This window comes from Meleagris gallopavo, chromosome 7 (assembly GCF_000146605.3).
Source record: "Meleagris gallopavo isolate NT-WF06-2002-E0010 breed Aviagen turkey brand Nicholas breeding stock chromosome 7, Turkey_5.1, whole genome shotgun sequence".
In the NCBI taxonomy this organism is placed as follows: domain Eukaryota; kingdom Metazoa; phylum Chordata; class Aves; order Galliformes; family Phasianidae; genus Meleagris; species Meleagris gallopavo.
The window spans coordinates 33,011,203-33,026,437 of NC_015017.2; the positions used below are offsets into that span (position 1 = coordinate 33,011,203).

At 38.9% G+C, this 15,235-nt stretch overlaps 1 protein-coding gene across 1 annotated transcript; it reads right to left on the bottom strand.

The window, feature by feature from the left end:
• Nucleotides 1–57: 57 nt before the first annotated feature.
• On the bottom strand, nucleotides 58–14,207 carry LOC104911837 (von Willebrand factor D and EGF domain-containing protein-like). The gene is made up of 3 exons (XM_031554262.1): nucleotides 14,022–14,207; nucleotides 6,407–6,632; nucleotides 58–4,307 (listed from the first exon to the last, which is right to left on the bottom strand). Exons 1-3 carry the CDS (start codon nucleotides 14,064–14,066, stop codon nucleotides 4,030–4,032), a joined length of 549 nt encoding a protein of 182 aa, XP_031410122.1. The 5' UTR covers nucleotides 14,067–14,207; the 3' UTR covers nucleotides 58–4,029.
• Between the last annotated feature and the right edge of the window lie 1,028 nt (nucleotides 14,208–15,235).

Here is a 15,235-nt window from a genome sequence, read left to right on the forward strand (position 1 = left end):
TGCCTTCAGCTAAACACTCATTTTTCTTCAGTTCAGTAATCAACTTCTTCTTTCTCCTCTTTCCCTTCTCCATCTACGAATGCTGCTTTTTTAAAGTAAAGAGATAAAAGCAGCACTGACAGCCACATGCTGATGGCCATGACATGTTAGGCAGTAGCTTTCCACAAACTCATCAGATCTGTTAAAAAAAAAAATCAAATAATATTGTTTTTCAGCATCCCCTTTAAAGGGACAGAGTTTAAGGGTGCCTTTGATAACTTGATCCCTGCCAGCTGTAGGCTGTTCCTTCTCTGTATATCTTCCTATAGGGCAGAAAACTACTTATAGGCACAAATTCCTGCTAGAAATATGCCTTAGTAGATAAGAAATGTCTTATTTCCCATGCTTTGGAGCAGGCTTATGCCTTTAAGTGGACTCAGGTTTCTTTCCACTTCATAGTGAATCCTGTGAGCTGCATACTCGCTGAGAAACAGAGTTCAGCCATTGATTTGGTGGAGGTCGGGTAGCTCTGGGAAATGATTTGGGAGAGTATTTTAATTCTGGAAGCTGTCATCATCTTTAGCAAATTTCTCCTTAACAACTTGCACATCATCATACTTTCTTCAAAGCTTCTTGAGTGTAAATTTTGCCCAAATTTGTTCTTTCTACTCATTTCAAACAGAAAAAGACCCTTACGTTTCACTCTTTTCCACATCTCTAATTAGTTTTGAATGCATTGCAGGAATCATCTATGGGAGCTTGAGCGTGTAGTGAGAGCATCTTCCCAGGGCAGTGACACTTGTCTCCAAAATGAGGAGAGCTGCCAGGTTGGAGTACTAGGAGTGGATGGAAGCACATTTCTGACCCAGACAGCCAGTCTTGTGAGAGGCGGGGGACCTGATGCTGCTCAGGTCAGTAATTAACATTGGCCATCTGTAGAGAGCTCTCTTCTCAACATGAGTGGTGAGCACTTGGGATACCTCTGCCCATTGACTGGACAGGGACGTCTGTGTGCTATCAGTACGGTACAGAAGACTGAGTAAATTTTCTCTATTAACTCCAGAACTGGAGCTGCACAGCCCATGTCAAAAGGCAGGCAAGGGGCTGCAAGGTAGAGCCTCTCATGCACACTGGGGGCTTGAAAGAGAAGGATTGGCAGGGAATTGATCTTGACAGGTGAAAGCGTATCTGGTGATGGCTTGAAAGGCCTCCAAATGTCCTATTCTGCTCAATTTAATGCCAATGGGCCAGGGCTGGAAGAGTGGTTCTATAGGGAGCAGCTGTGCTTCAGAGCCTGTAAGAGGAGAAAGGAGGAGCAGAGCTGAAGGTAAGTATTCCAGGGGAGCAGTGAGGTAGCTCCTCAGAAGCTCTGCTTGTTACTGCTTTACCCTCATTCCAAGCTCACCTGGAGCTCTGCTTCTGTGGAAATGCTCTTCACTCTCTGCCTGAAGTTTCAGAAGCAAATTTTAAGAGGAGGTGTAACCTACATAAAGGTAATTTTTCCTGTCTCTGTTGCTGTGCTAAGTCCAATGACTGGGATTGGTTTCATATTTAAGCGCTGGGAAAATTCACTCCTTTTTTTGTCAAGTGTGAAAATTAACTCTGTTGTATATCAAGGTACTCATTTATGGTCTTTTGCTGGATTTTTGATGTGTTGCACGTTTTTGATGTATTGCAGTGTCCTACAAAATGCCCAGTCTGTTTAAGTAAATATTTAAGTAAAAAAGCTTTTTTAGTTTATTGCCATCTTTGAAGGTTTTCAAGAAACCTGTTGATGTGTCACTGAGTGGCATGATTAGTAGGCATTTTGGAGATGGGTCAGTAGTTGGAGTAGATGATCTTAGAGGTCTTTCCAACCTTAATGACTATATGATAGTTTATGTGTAGTGACAATTGCTCCTCATTGTATGAACTTCGAGATTGCTGCACTGAGCAAAACTGCACAGTTTTCTTCTAAACACCTTTCTTAGCATAACTCATTACTCACAGTGTGCCGCTATAATTTATAGATGGCTGTGCCTCAAGGAATTAAATGACCTCTCTCACCATCGCATAAATAAGGCTTCAGAATGCCAGGATTTTTGTATCACATGAAGTAGGCTTTTTTCAGTGCTCGAATAGAAACAGCGGCGTGTTATAGATTTATTTAAAACAGCAATAGTTTCATGAATGTTATACTGCCAACATTACTGTCTGAAATAACAAAACTGGAGCCAAAAGATGGAGGAGAAATGCACACCTGACAGCTATTAAAAAATAAGTGGCTGTTTAGTCAATGCAAATTCAGAAATGTTGGCTGGTAAATCTCTACTCTTCTCTGAGGTTTGACTGAGTGTTAAAATATATTGATTATATATGATTAACCCATTACCTGGGGACTTTCTGATAGATAAACTATAGCTTGAATATAAATCATTGTAAAAGTAATTTAAAAAATAAAAAAAAAAGGAAAAAATACCTTCCACTTATATCTTGTTTGCAACATCCTGGGCCCAAACCACATCTGTGCAGCAAAGTTTAGTTTTCGAGGTCTGCATCTCCCTATGGGTGGCATTACCATTCCCTCATGGTAGCCCTATCAGTGCTTATGGAGATACTTCAGGTTTACACCTCTGGAATGAAAGGGGCATCCAGCCCTTTATGACTGTTATCAGAAACCCTGGGTGAGATGGCAAATATGTACCTTTCTAAAATCTCTACTATCTAAAACTGAATTCCCAGCTTCAGCTGGGGCTTTGTTGTTTGGCTTTCAACGATGATTTATGGCTAAGTGTAATTAATCAAAAAGGCTGCAAAGTTTGTTTAGAAAGAATAACTAGATAAAAATTCTAGCAAGGCAAAGAACATTTTAACGTCACCAGACCAGCTAAATTAAACATGTGGCTTTCAGGAGAGGACAAGAAGGGCTTACCGAAAATTTAATATAATAAAAATGGTCTTATAAGGATTTGGTGATGAAACTAGTTAGTAGAACTATATTTTCTCTGAATCCCTCAGGATTGTTAAATCTAGATTTGAAGTGATTACACATGAAATTGCTTTGATGAAAATATCTCTTTGTAACACAAACTTGTCTTGAAAACTGGCATAATTTTCTGCATTGTGTTGTAGTATAAGTGAGGGCTGCATCCGTCAGATTCCGAACTCAGGAGGCATAATTATGAGGACGAATAAGAGAAAAACCTATCTAGATTGTGCCATGGTTATAAATGATTCATCTCTTCAAGAACTGCAAAAAGCTTATTCGTTAACTATCTTAAAGAGGAGCTGTGAAATGTCAAGACTATTTCCAACCTACTTTTAACACAAGGCCATTATCCCTGTTTATTCTTTCAGTTCATTGTAGCATCACTAATGGCTCTCTGCCTGTAAAAGTTATGAACCTAATTTAACTTTTAAAGTCTTTTTTAGTACCGTGAAAGGCCGTGAATTCATACACAAGTCAATTTTTTCCACATCTTGTATTGGCTTCAGCTTTGTTGTTGTTGTTGACGCTAGATCTGTGTTGCCATGTAAGCCATCAAATAACTTCTTAAAGATTGTTTTGTAATGAATTCTCTCTCAGCATACTATTGAACCACAAATTTGGAATCAGAGAGGCAGAACACCATGAAAAAGACCATAAAAATAAACCTCACTCTATTTTAAAATGTCCTGTCTTTCTGTTCTGTGAAATGATGCTATTGTGTCTCTGGTCCATGAGTATAAAAATTACTGAGTGCATATAACTGCGTCTGTGTCTAGTGCAGATTCTTGCTGCTGCACAGTACAACAACACTAAGATAGAACTGTCTCAGGCATGTGTTTCTATTACTTGTACCACTTTTATGGTGTTCAGGCTGTCATGGATGTGTAATGTTACCATTAGAAAACAGTAAAATGGACGGCTTCAACAAACACCATGCAGTCCGAAGAAATATTATGTGTCCTAAATCCGGTAAAAATTATATAAGCCTGTTTGAAATCAAGTTTTCATTTTGATATTTTTTTTCACTTTAGATGTAAATGTAAGGAGTGAGGAGCAGCCCTAGAATACACCCAGCGGAGCTTTCAGATGGGATTTGACCCCGCAGAGTGCCGGACCACGCGTTGCTGCATTACTGTGTCTCCCAGCTGGAGATGTCTGCTGCTTATCTCCAGGTAGGAACACGTCTGCAGGGTGGTGTCCTGATGGATCTGCTCCTGTTTGCCCGGGGTGACCAGACGTGACCAGAGCACCGTGTAGCTCAGCCCCCAGCTGGGTGAGCTATAGGCGCATTTCAGGTGGGCACGACCTCTCACGAGCTCAGAAGTTATCACTGGCTGTAAAGTCAGGCTTGGAAGTTTTTCTGAAAGGCAAAGCAGAAGGATTCAGGAGAAAACATTTTCAATATTAGAATCGCTCACTCAACAGGAAGATTTCAGTATAGCTAAATGTGAGAGAAATGCCACATTTATATTCTTGTGATTTGTTAATTAACTATGTAAACAAGACACTGTATTTCATATGAAGCTCAAAAGTAGCTATTTTGGTACTGATGCCCATTGCTATAATGTTAGACCTGGGATATTGTTTTTTTAATTTTGCATTCAGAACATTATTGAAATGAAGCACACGGGTTAATACAAATTAATTATTTCAGCAAAGGCTGCCAGCTTTGCATTCCCAGAAGCAGAACCTTCTGACCTGAGTTTTTCAGTAAGTTACAGAAGAGATATGAGAACAAATGATGTTGCAGAATAGCATCCAACTCATATTACTGTGCTGTGAGAATCCTTTCTAGGCTGTGCTGGGACATAGCTAGGATGAGCTTGCTCAGTATAGTCTCACTCTCCCCAGAATAATTCTACTGCGCTAAAAATACAGTCTATTTCTATAGGCTTCAACAAAGGATGAACTTTGATAGTTTTTTTCCTCTTAAGGAGAAACAAAAAGATATTTAATGCTGTAGGGTGATGTTCTCTCATCTCCAGAGACTTGGACTCAAAAGGAACAAGAAGCTGGTGCAGGGGCTTTGAAAGGATATTTTAAGAAACTTTTTTTGAAGGAGTATAGAGAATATTATGGAAGCAGAAGGCAGTAAGACATGAGGCAGAATGGAGAACCGATATATTAACACTTGTCCATTGCTTAATGGATTTCAGACAGTGTGTCAACATCCCTCCAGAACTTCAGCTTTGGGTTCTTTCCATCCATTGCACCATATTCTGAAAGCATCCTTAAATCAAGAAGTTAAAGAATTACTGAAATATATGGGGAAAAATAAAATAAAATAGAAAGCTTCAATATCAGTGGTAGAAAGTCATTGCTTTGGAATAGAGTGCAAAGAAAAAACTATTTAATTTTCTTTTTATGAAAAATGCAGGTGGATTAATGTTATTGAATAGGCATGGATTGGCAGAAAGTTCAAAACTAATCACTGAAATGGTATTGGTAAAAAGTCTTCAAGTATAGGAGAAAGCTCAGCTTGTTCAACTGAAAGCTTACTGAAAAATGAAGGTTTTCAGGTAAAAAAAATCATTTCTGAGAAAGAATCATGAAAATTAAAGAGCAGCTTCATTTACTTTAATGCCAGTTTCTTTTTTTCAAAATAGTAAATTAATCTCACTTTCTTTAAGTCTTTTTTCTCTGTCGTCTTTTCTCCGTGTGCAAATGTTAAAATATTGATAAAGATAAGAACATAGTTATCTCTCTCTTTAGAATTTATTTAAACTTGATTTTTTTTTTCTAATTGAAAGGTGATAACCCTATTTTTTCAATGTGTCATGTCTCTGTCCAAAAAATGCTGAAGGGGATTTACAATGGTAATTTTTCCTCTTTGAGGAAGAACCATCATTTCTAACTAAATCTATATGCACCTGAACATGCTCTGAAGTTCAGAAGGCTTAACAGAGTGAGCAATTGCTTTCTGCTATTTCCTTTGTTTCCTAGCTATGGAACAGAGGTTAGATCCCTTGTAGTAGGCTGGAAATTATTTCTGATGAGAATAATTACATATATGTCATGAAAAAGATTTTTATTGGAATTTTTTTCCTCTCAGAATTTCAGAATTATCTTTCTGGGTGATACTGGGTTATTTAAGATAAGAACAAGGCTTAGAAACTGTTCTGCATACAATGCCTTGTTATAACCAAGATGCTTCCGCTCACTGGCTGAGCATCTTCAAGCCAAAATGGAGTGAAATACAGTAGGAAAGGTAACAAGTGATCTGTAACCACATAAGCTCTTCAGTAACACAAACCAGCTTCCATTGTGTGCTGGCAATAATACCTGTACCTCAGGAGCACCTTGGAATGTGGCTGATCTATTTTCTACATAGTCTGCATCTTACTGGGAGTGATGCTTGACTGCAGGGTCACTGAGATGTGTACTGCAGTACCAGGACTTTTGAATAGCAGCAAGAGTAACAGAGACAGTCCTAGTGATAAATATTTAATTGATCCTCACCTTCTGCACAGTAGCCCATGCATCCTTGAGTCGGCTGCAAGAGATAAACAAAGAACTTGATGCAGTTCCTGACAGTGATGGGTATCCGGAACAAGCAGCAGTCCTTGGTGCCTCCAAAGATCTGCCAGGTAGCACAGGCCATCAGGTGCTTGCTTTCACCTGGAGCAGGCAGGGATTCAGACCTCAGCGACAGCCACACCGGAGCTTGTGTCCCACACTTGTTCATCTGAGAATGTGCACAAAAGAAAAAGTTTGTCGGAAGCTGGTAGGACTCAATGGAGAGCCACCAAGGACTGTGATTGTAGGGAAGCAGCAGGAGGCCACAGTGCTCACGACATCCCAGCCAACACTTTAGAATCTTAGAATCATGAAGGTTGGAAGAGACCACTGAGAGCCCCAAGTCCAACCCTAACCCTAACCCCCACCATGCCTGCTAAACATGTCCCTCAGTGCTTTGTCTCCGTATTTCTTGAACATCTCCAGGGCTGGTGACTCCACTATTTCTTTTGGTATCTTGTTTCAGTATCTTGCCACTTTCTCTGAGAACAATTTATTTCTAATATCCAACCTCAATCTTCTCTGTTAAGGCTTAAGGCTATTATCTCCTGTCCTGAGAGTCCTCACTTCAGCTCAGCCCAGCTGCTGTTGCCCTGACAGCTCCTGCCCTACCTCCCAGGATGGCCCAAGCATGTCTTCGGGGCTAACCCTCTTCCTTGTCCTTGAAAGAAAACGGATACGAGTGATGTAAATTGCTCAAATTTTCTGGGGTTTTTGACCTTCCGTTTTCTATATTCTAATAGATTCAATCAAATCCACAGATAAGGTCCCTGAAGTCACTGAGTACTGCAACCAACCACAGCAGGAGGCTCGCGCATTGGAAAGGGCTGATCCTAAAATACTTAAAACTATGGCATTTTGGGTCATGGCTAGGAGAAGTTGTACCAAATGTACCTTTCTGATCTTACAGAGGGATGTTCAGGCATCTCAGATCTGATATGGGCTAAGGACATGTGATTACCCAAAGCTGTCTTTAATTTTACTATTTCAACAAGGAGTTTAGGCAAAATCCTCATCAGATAAAATATTCACAGTCAATCACAGTGCTGCCTTGTTACTCTGTACTGTTACCCATCATTCACCAGTATGCAAAGCAGAGTGATATTTGAGTTAAGGTTTGCAAATTAAAACCAAACACCAGCAATAATCAATTCTCATATATTAGTCACATTCCACAGAGAGAGTGTCTGCTGCAGCCGTTTCGCATTTCCTCAGCCCGCGGTAGGGAACAACGCTATATCTAATTGTTCAGCTTCAGCAACATGCTCCCTCCTGCTGTGGACATTTGGCTACACATCACGTTGGAAAAAAAAAAAAAAAAACCAACAAAAAAAAAACCCACAAAAAAAGTCTAACATTTTTTCCCATTGGCCCAGCCAGCTTTGCTGCTTCACTTTTTAAGTTTTTTTTTTATTTATTTTATTTTTATGGTAACTGTGGGAGCAGATGAACTAGAAAGACCAGAAAACAAGCTCTTCCACCTGTTCCTTTCTATCTTGACCTGAGTAAGTGACTTCAACATGTAGGTAGGTGTGGTGCCTCAGTTTCCCCACCAGCTGCCCGACCTTGGGCAACCCCTTGCTGCTGATGTGCCTTTGTTCCTTATCTCTAAAACAGTGGTATAAGGGGTTGTTGGAATGCTGATAGTGCTTCCCTGCAGCAGTACTGAGAAGACAAATTCATTAATGAGACTTGTATATCTACAGTGCTGCGGGCCATGTAGATAAATAGACAGATGCGAGTGCATTCTGGCTGCAAAATGCAATCTGTACCTAAAAGTGGGTCTGTGTCCCCTCTTAACACACAGGAAAAAATACAACAAAAATCCCACTGAAATCAGAAGGCAGTGATTTTCTCCCTCTTTGTATTTTATCCTTGCCATAAGTCTGTGAGCTGTTTCAATGCTTGAGAAAGTATGGATTAGCCCTGCTGGAGCCAGCCTCCAGCATTGTGTGCAAGCTCTCCGATAAACCCCTGCTGTGATCCACAGCACCCTGGCTTTGTTCTGGCGAATCTCACGCTGAAACCATTTGAGTTAAATTGTTTATTATGTAATATGCACAAATGACAAGATGTGACGAACCCTTTTGACTGACTTTGTAACCAGGAAATGCAGACTGTGAGAAAACAGTTATTGGAACAAATTACATGATGCAGTGGCCAACAAAGAATTTTGGTATAGATCAAGAATTTGTGTTTCCCTGGCAGTTTTACGAGGCCAACAAGTTCACTTTCTGCTTTGAGATACACGCTGAACACCTTAGTTGGGCAAGTTGCTCCATGCTGGCCAAAAAGATTTGCTGTGCAAGGCCTCTGTGAACTAGAAAACAGAGCTGGGAAGACAAGGGCAATTGTATATTCATGTATTCAATGAGCAGCACAGATAAGAACAGAATAAAACAAAGGGAAAATGGGAAAAATGTCTAGGAGGAGAGATTTCAAAGAGCCAAAATGTTCAGGTTCCAGCTGTGGCATAATTAGCAGTAAATGCTGAAGCAGTCATTTGGGAGAGTAAACAGAAATTTGAATACAGAGGTAGCAAAAGATTGGCATTTAAGGCATAGCATTTACTTGCAATAACTACAGTCATTGCTGCTCTAAGAATAGAAAAAAGCCGTGGGAATCTCACACCATAATTCAGTAGCACTTCTGAAATGAAGAATGAGAGTTGTACAGCTGCCTCCACACCGGAGCACACTCTGAAAGTTTCTTGCAGGCAGGAGTTTGTCTGCTGAGAAGTCAATGGTGGGAATCAGACCATGGGTTTGCTGGAGTTACCCGGGCAGTCTGCATCATTTACAGCACATGGCAGCACTTGTGCTGTGGCAAGGAAAATATCAGCATTTCTCCCTTGAAATGGAGGTATGCAGCAGGAAGAAAACTAAGCTACGGCAGAGCAATACTGCCTAAAGTTTGTCCTTTTATTTCTGAGTCCATTGTAGGTCTTCTCCCTACAAATTCTCTTACGTGGTTTTGAGAATGTGAATCTTAATGGATGCCTGATTAAAATTCCATGTAGTGGATAAGGTATGTTTGATTACTTAATTTGATGCGTTTACTTGTACTTGCACTTTGCCAACATAATGTAAGTTAGTGACATAAACTGTATTGTTGTTAACCCTAAATCTAGGTCATTCATTGCATCTCTATTTAAGTACTCCATGATACTGGTTAGACAAAAGAAAGCTTCTCTAGCACACAAAAAAGCAGTCTTCATGCCGTTGAAAGGCTTTTTGAGTGCTCAGTGTACTTTCGTACTTTATCCAGTAGTAGTTAAGCGCTGATTTTGATCTTCAAAGAGTTTTATAAACATGCCCTAATTAATGTTCACAACACCTTTTTGTAGCAGGTGAGCATTTATTGGGTATTTCTGCTTCACGATTAGGCACCAGCTAATCATTTAAATAATTTGGTTCACTAAACCTAAATGAAAAAATTAAATTTGTTTCCTGTTGCCAATGATTATGGGACAAACCATTACTGCGTAATCCAATGATGTCTCCTTCCATTTAGTTGGAGTTTGGACAATCAACCAGTTTGATTGATGGAACTCTCTGAGGTTCTTTATAGTTGCACAAAGAAATCAAGCTTGATTGTTCTTGTCACTTGGGTATTGCACTGAAATTATGCTTTTAAAAATAACTAGCACCATATGTGAGAAATGCATTGTTTTAGTTAGCAAGATAGAAGGCTTTTTGGTATATTGTTGGTTGACTGCTAAAGCATTGTGATTTTGCATCTGTTATCCACTCAAAACTTTACTTTGCCTCAGTTGTTTTTTTCAATTTCTTTGTAGTAAGTTAAAGTAAATAAGATATTTTTTTAATTGAAATCTGGGGCTGAATGCCACAGAAATTGGTTTACATCAGGAATATCTGTAGCAGCAATTAAGCCACCGTGTGTCTTGTGTTTCTTTTAAGTACTTGCTTCTGAACAATAGAGACTGTAATTGCAATTTATCTACAGAATGCTTTTTGCATGTCAGAAAAACAAACTAGAAAAACAAAACCTCATCATACCTACCATTATGATGTTGAAGTATTCATGTATACTTACAAGAAAGAGAATTGCAGATGAAAACATGAAATCATACCTTGATAATGTTACTTGCTTTTAAGTTCATAAAAAAAAATGCAAATTGAAGGGGGATTGGATTTAGAGCAAAATAAAAACTGAAACAAAATAAAAAATAATAGCATACAGTTGAAATATTTTATTTTGATTGTGATTATAAAATGTTCTACAACAGGTTAAGTAGAGAAGGAAATTACACTGAGCATGGGAAAAATAAATCTTCTCCAAGGGCTACAATATCAGGCATCATAGGCAGGTTATGTTTGGCATACTTAAAGTGTCTGTGTTTGGTACACCAGAGATTAGTGTATCAGCCTATGTTATAGACTAGTATTTATGTGTATAAAAGAAAATTTATATTGTTACAAATGCAGCTGTTGAGCAAACACTGCTTGTCCTTTTGCTGCATATACTAATTGCACATGAACTTAAATGCACGATTTTGGAGATAGTTTTGCTCATTTAGAGAGAGAAATTTCTGAAGGAGGATATTGGAAGTAATCTTGATGTGATGGGTAGATATTGTTACTGGGCATTTCCAAAATGCTGTCATAGGTTGAGACATCTGCAGTTCTGCTGTAGATATCCTTGCTGGAGCACCATGGGTATTAAAAATCTCCATTTCAGAGGACAAATGTGTGTTTCTGGTAGTTGTGCTAGTGGTGAGCCTGGATTTAATCCCTTTCTTTTCAACTTATCATTTTCTATTTACAATCGATTACCCGGAGCTGACAATATTAGTGTTGCTTTGAGAAGTAATGAATCCAACTCATGCATGCAGTACCAGGAGTATTATTTCTGCCTCCTGAACCAATTACTATTTGCATAATCAAATTGTTAATTGACATTTTTCCTTAAGATTGCAATGAAATCTATGCTTTTTTACCTCTCTGTAAACAAGAGGAAGGAAGGTACAGCTGTATTTCTGGGTTTGCTGTGAATTGTGGGCATTAAGGTAGCAAAGGGTGCTGCTCCTCTGTAATCCACAGAGTGATCTCTTATCTAAAGGTTGTGTTCTCTCTTCTTTCTTTGTAGTATTCATTCCTTTCACAGAGCATGCCCATCTGTACCTGTAAATCTATGCATGCAGACGTATGTGTGCACCCTACGTTACTCTTATTTGGAAGCCTGTTTCTGTGCTTGATGTCATTTTGTTTCCCACATTGGTATTTAAATACATCTCTGTATTTTTTTAATAGATTTTCTCTGAATATCACGTTGCTGCCATCCTTAAACTCAGTAAAGGCTTATCTACCCCTTCTTCCTTTTGTGATTTTTTTTTTGTTTGTTTGTTTCATTTTACAGGTGAATTTGCCAATTGTTTAAAAACAATTTATTGAACAGTAGGCCATAGCTTTGATACCTGGGAATACAAAATACGTAAGTCTGTGTTGCTTTTTGCTACTATTTGTTGGATGGAGAAGTGGCTGTGGCCAAGACTACACACCCAGGACCTAGCAATTGCTGTGCCTTCTTTGGGAGCACAGGGGGAAAGGCAATGAAGAACTAGCAGTTGGACTTGATGGTCCCTTCCAACTCAGGATATTTGATGGTTCTGTAATTCTAGGAAATCAAAGATGGAAGGTGAGGATCTTTCTCTACTCCCCCAGGATAATTCAGCAGACTAGGTGTAAGTTTGATAATCTATTTGAATCTAAAGTTTTTTTCCCACTTGAAGAAGAAATGCTTAAGGACAGCACTTAGATTCCAGGGATGGAGAATTCTGGAACACAATTGATATTTTCATTCTATTTGACAAAAATAACTTTTTTTCCCCTGCCTTTTCCCTTTGTTTCCCACTTGCTTGTTTAATTACTGGGTGAGAAGGTCCTTCTTAAGAGTGTTTTTCCTTGCTTCCCTTTGTGACTTGGTTCTGCCCTCTGTTGAACAAAAGACTTTCTGTGGTTACTCAACAGTACTGAGATATCTTCTTTTCTTGTTGTAGAGCTTCTTTGTGGCAAGATTCAGATTTTGTGGTTGTAATCTCCCATTTGCTCACCCATCATGAGATGTTTCTCCTCCTGCAGTTGTCTCTTAGTCAGGACAGGACTTCTGAATCTCTTTTATCATTTAAATCCCCTTTCAGCTTAGTTGGGTGACAAAGATCCTTACCTACCATGGCTTTGAATTAAGAAGTTAATCTTATCTATTGATAACCTGCTAATTGCATACAGTTAGTATCAACAGAATAACACTAGACACATATTTTACAAGGTTTTGGAGTAACGTACTTTTTAACTTTCAAGCTGTACTGTCAGGCTTTATTTGGTGCCTTTTCCCTTCTGTCTGTTGAGGATTTTGTCTTTGATTCGTTTAATTAAAATCAGCTCACTCCAGCCAGAGACTAGAATGCCCAATAATAACTGCTTATTAGGGAGTGGAAGCTGTGCAGTTATTAATTTAAATTATTTTGTTCCAGAGGTTTTTGCTCAAATTAAATGGAAAACCAAATTAAACAATGATTTAATTAAGTGGAAGAGATGGAACGTAGAGGCAGACTTAGAAGGTGAAGATCTGAAAGAAGCATATTCTTCCAATCGTGACATCTAACAGATGTAATCCTTCAACAGCAAAACAGAGATTTACTGTCATTTGGAGGATAATGAAGAAACCAATGGTAAGAATTATGTTACAAAATAAAGAACTAAACTAATGAATATAGCTGTACAAATCTGAATAAAACACTCTGTAGAAGAGATTAGAAGAAACAAAGAATACGTTGTCAGAAATAAATGTCAGGCAGTTAAGAATTGCTACATAGTGAAAAAAAGCTGAAATACAATGACAAATTAAATAATTTTATAGAATTATAAAACAGTTTTTTTTTAAATAAACCAGATAGTGCACTGGGATACTGTTTCAAGGATAACAGCCATTAAATGAATATTTCAATAATAATCATGTCAATTTGTTCACATTAATTAGATTTATGGATTGTGTAAGCAGAGAGCTAGAAATCCCACGCAAGCAACAATTATCTATTAACATTTCATGTTAGATTATGAAGATATACTCGTTATGACAAGTTCACAGGTCTGTTTTGCATGGCTGTTAATTTCATGAAGGTTCTCCAGCAGGGTTCACATCACCTAAAATTAAACTTCCTGGCACTCTCGATTGAATATATCATCTGTAAAGTCATTTACAGTAATTAGTTTATTGTTTTCAGAATAATTTTGTTGAATAGTTTGTGTGCAATAGTTCTAATCTCCTGCAACTGGGCTATGTGATATGGTAACAACTTTGCTTAGGGTCTCAGGTTACTGGAGCAGTAATGATGCAAGTTAAACATTACTGTCATATATATGAAATACACAGAAAACCAGAAAAAAATTGTCTTCTTTTCAGAGTGGTGATATGAAAGAGCTTTTCCCATTACCTCCCATTCCCCATTGCACTCTACTGGCTAAGAGGTTATAGAGGTAGCTGGAAAGGAAACAGATTCATTCACGTTCACCAGGGTTATTGCATAATTTTTACTGACTTCAATGCATCTTGTTGGCATTTCTGCAGGCGTGTTGTTGATCATGAACCGGTACCATGCTGGTGGCAATGAGTGGTCACACACCAGGTCCTGAGCAGACGTTTGCTGCAGCTCCAGCGAGTCGAACCTGGTGCTGCGATATGGGCTGCGGAGGATGCGATGTCCAGCTGGGGAGCACTCGGGAGCTGAAAGGTGAGACAGGGCAAAGATTAAAGAAGATAGTTGGATTCTGGCAATAACCACTTAAAATCACTTGAGTGTATCTACTTTATGGTCTAGTATTAGATATGGATGTTGGTGGCCCTGCATGAAGCAGGGCAGTTGGAGGTTGATGATCCTTGAGGTCCCTTCCAACCCAAGCCATTCTATGATACTTATGTTCATATTTAGTTTGGATTTCAAGGGTAACAGTGGGAAATGATGGAATTTAGTATTTCACCATATAAAATTAGAAGGTCATACTGGTGAAGAAAAAGCTTAACATCACCAGCAATGTTCTCTTGCAGCCTGGAAGGCCAACTGTGCCCCAGGTTGCATCAAAAGAGGGGTGGCAACGATGCAAGGGATTTGTCTGTCCCCCTTTAATGTTCCTTCCAACTCAAATCATTCTATGATTCCGTGATTCACATACTTTTAAATACATGTTTATAAAAATAATGAAAACAAGAAGTACTAAAAAGAGAAAAGCCAACTGTGTGTTCTTTAGAAATAAGCTTGAGTTAGTCTTGCAACTATTGGAGCCACAGGTCAGACTCGCCCCAGGCTGGTACCCATAAAGCCAGGCACATCACAGCTCCTGTGTGTGCATCACTAAGTTTGACTCTAAACTGCTGCCCTTCAGTGTATGTTTGTTTACATTCCCACTCTGTTTATTTTCATGTTTCTCATGATTCAGTGCAGAATATTCAGTATTTTCTTATCACCTCATAAAAGGAAGCCTTCCAGTCATTTTTTTTTTTTAGAAGTTGTTTGTTAGCAAATGCTGATCATGTAGAAAAACAAAGCCTTTTCTTTGTTAGCAACCATTTATTCCTTTTCTGCAAAGCCCACTGTGGCTGTATCAGCACTGTAGAGTGGGGCACAAGAGGAGGTTGAGGTGGAGTTGGGCTGCTCTGCACATCAGCAACAGAAGGCTCAGCTCATTTCTTGCTGAAGCAGTCTTTAATTGCTAACAGTGATGTAGCTGGTAGAGAGCACATAACAGGGACTACATG

Excerpts from the sequence above, each read along its gene's own strand:
- LOC104911837 (XM_031554262.1), bottom strand. The coding sequence starts at position 14,066 with ATGATCAACAACACGCCTGCAGAAATGCCAACAAGATGCATTGAA. Across the intron at positions 6,633-14,021 it reads TGCCAACAAGATGCATTGAA|ATGAACAAGTGTGGGACACA; the intron begins GTCAGTAAAAAT and ends GCACATTCTCAG. Across the intron at positions 4,308-6,406 it reads CATGGGCTACTGTGCAGAAG|AAAAACTTCCAAGCCTGACT; the intron begins GTGAGGATCAAT and ends TTTGCCTTTCAG.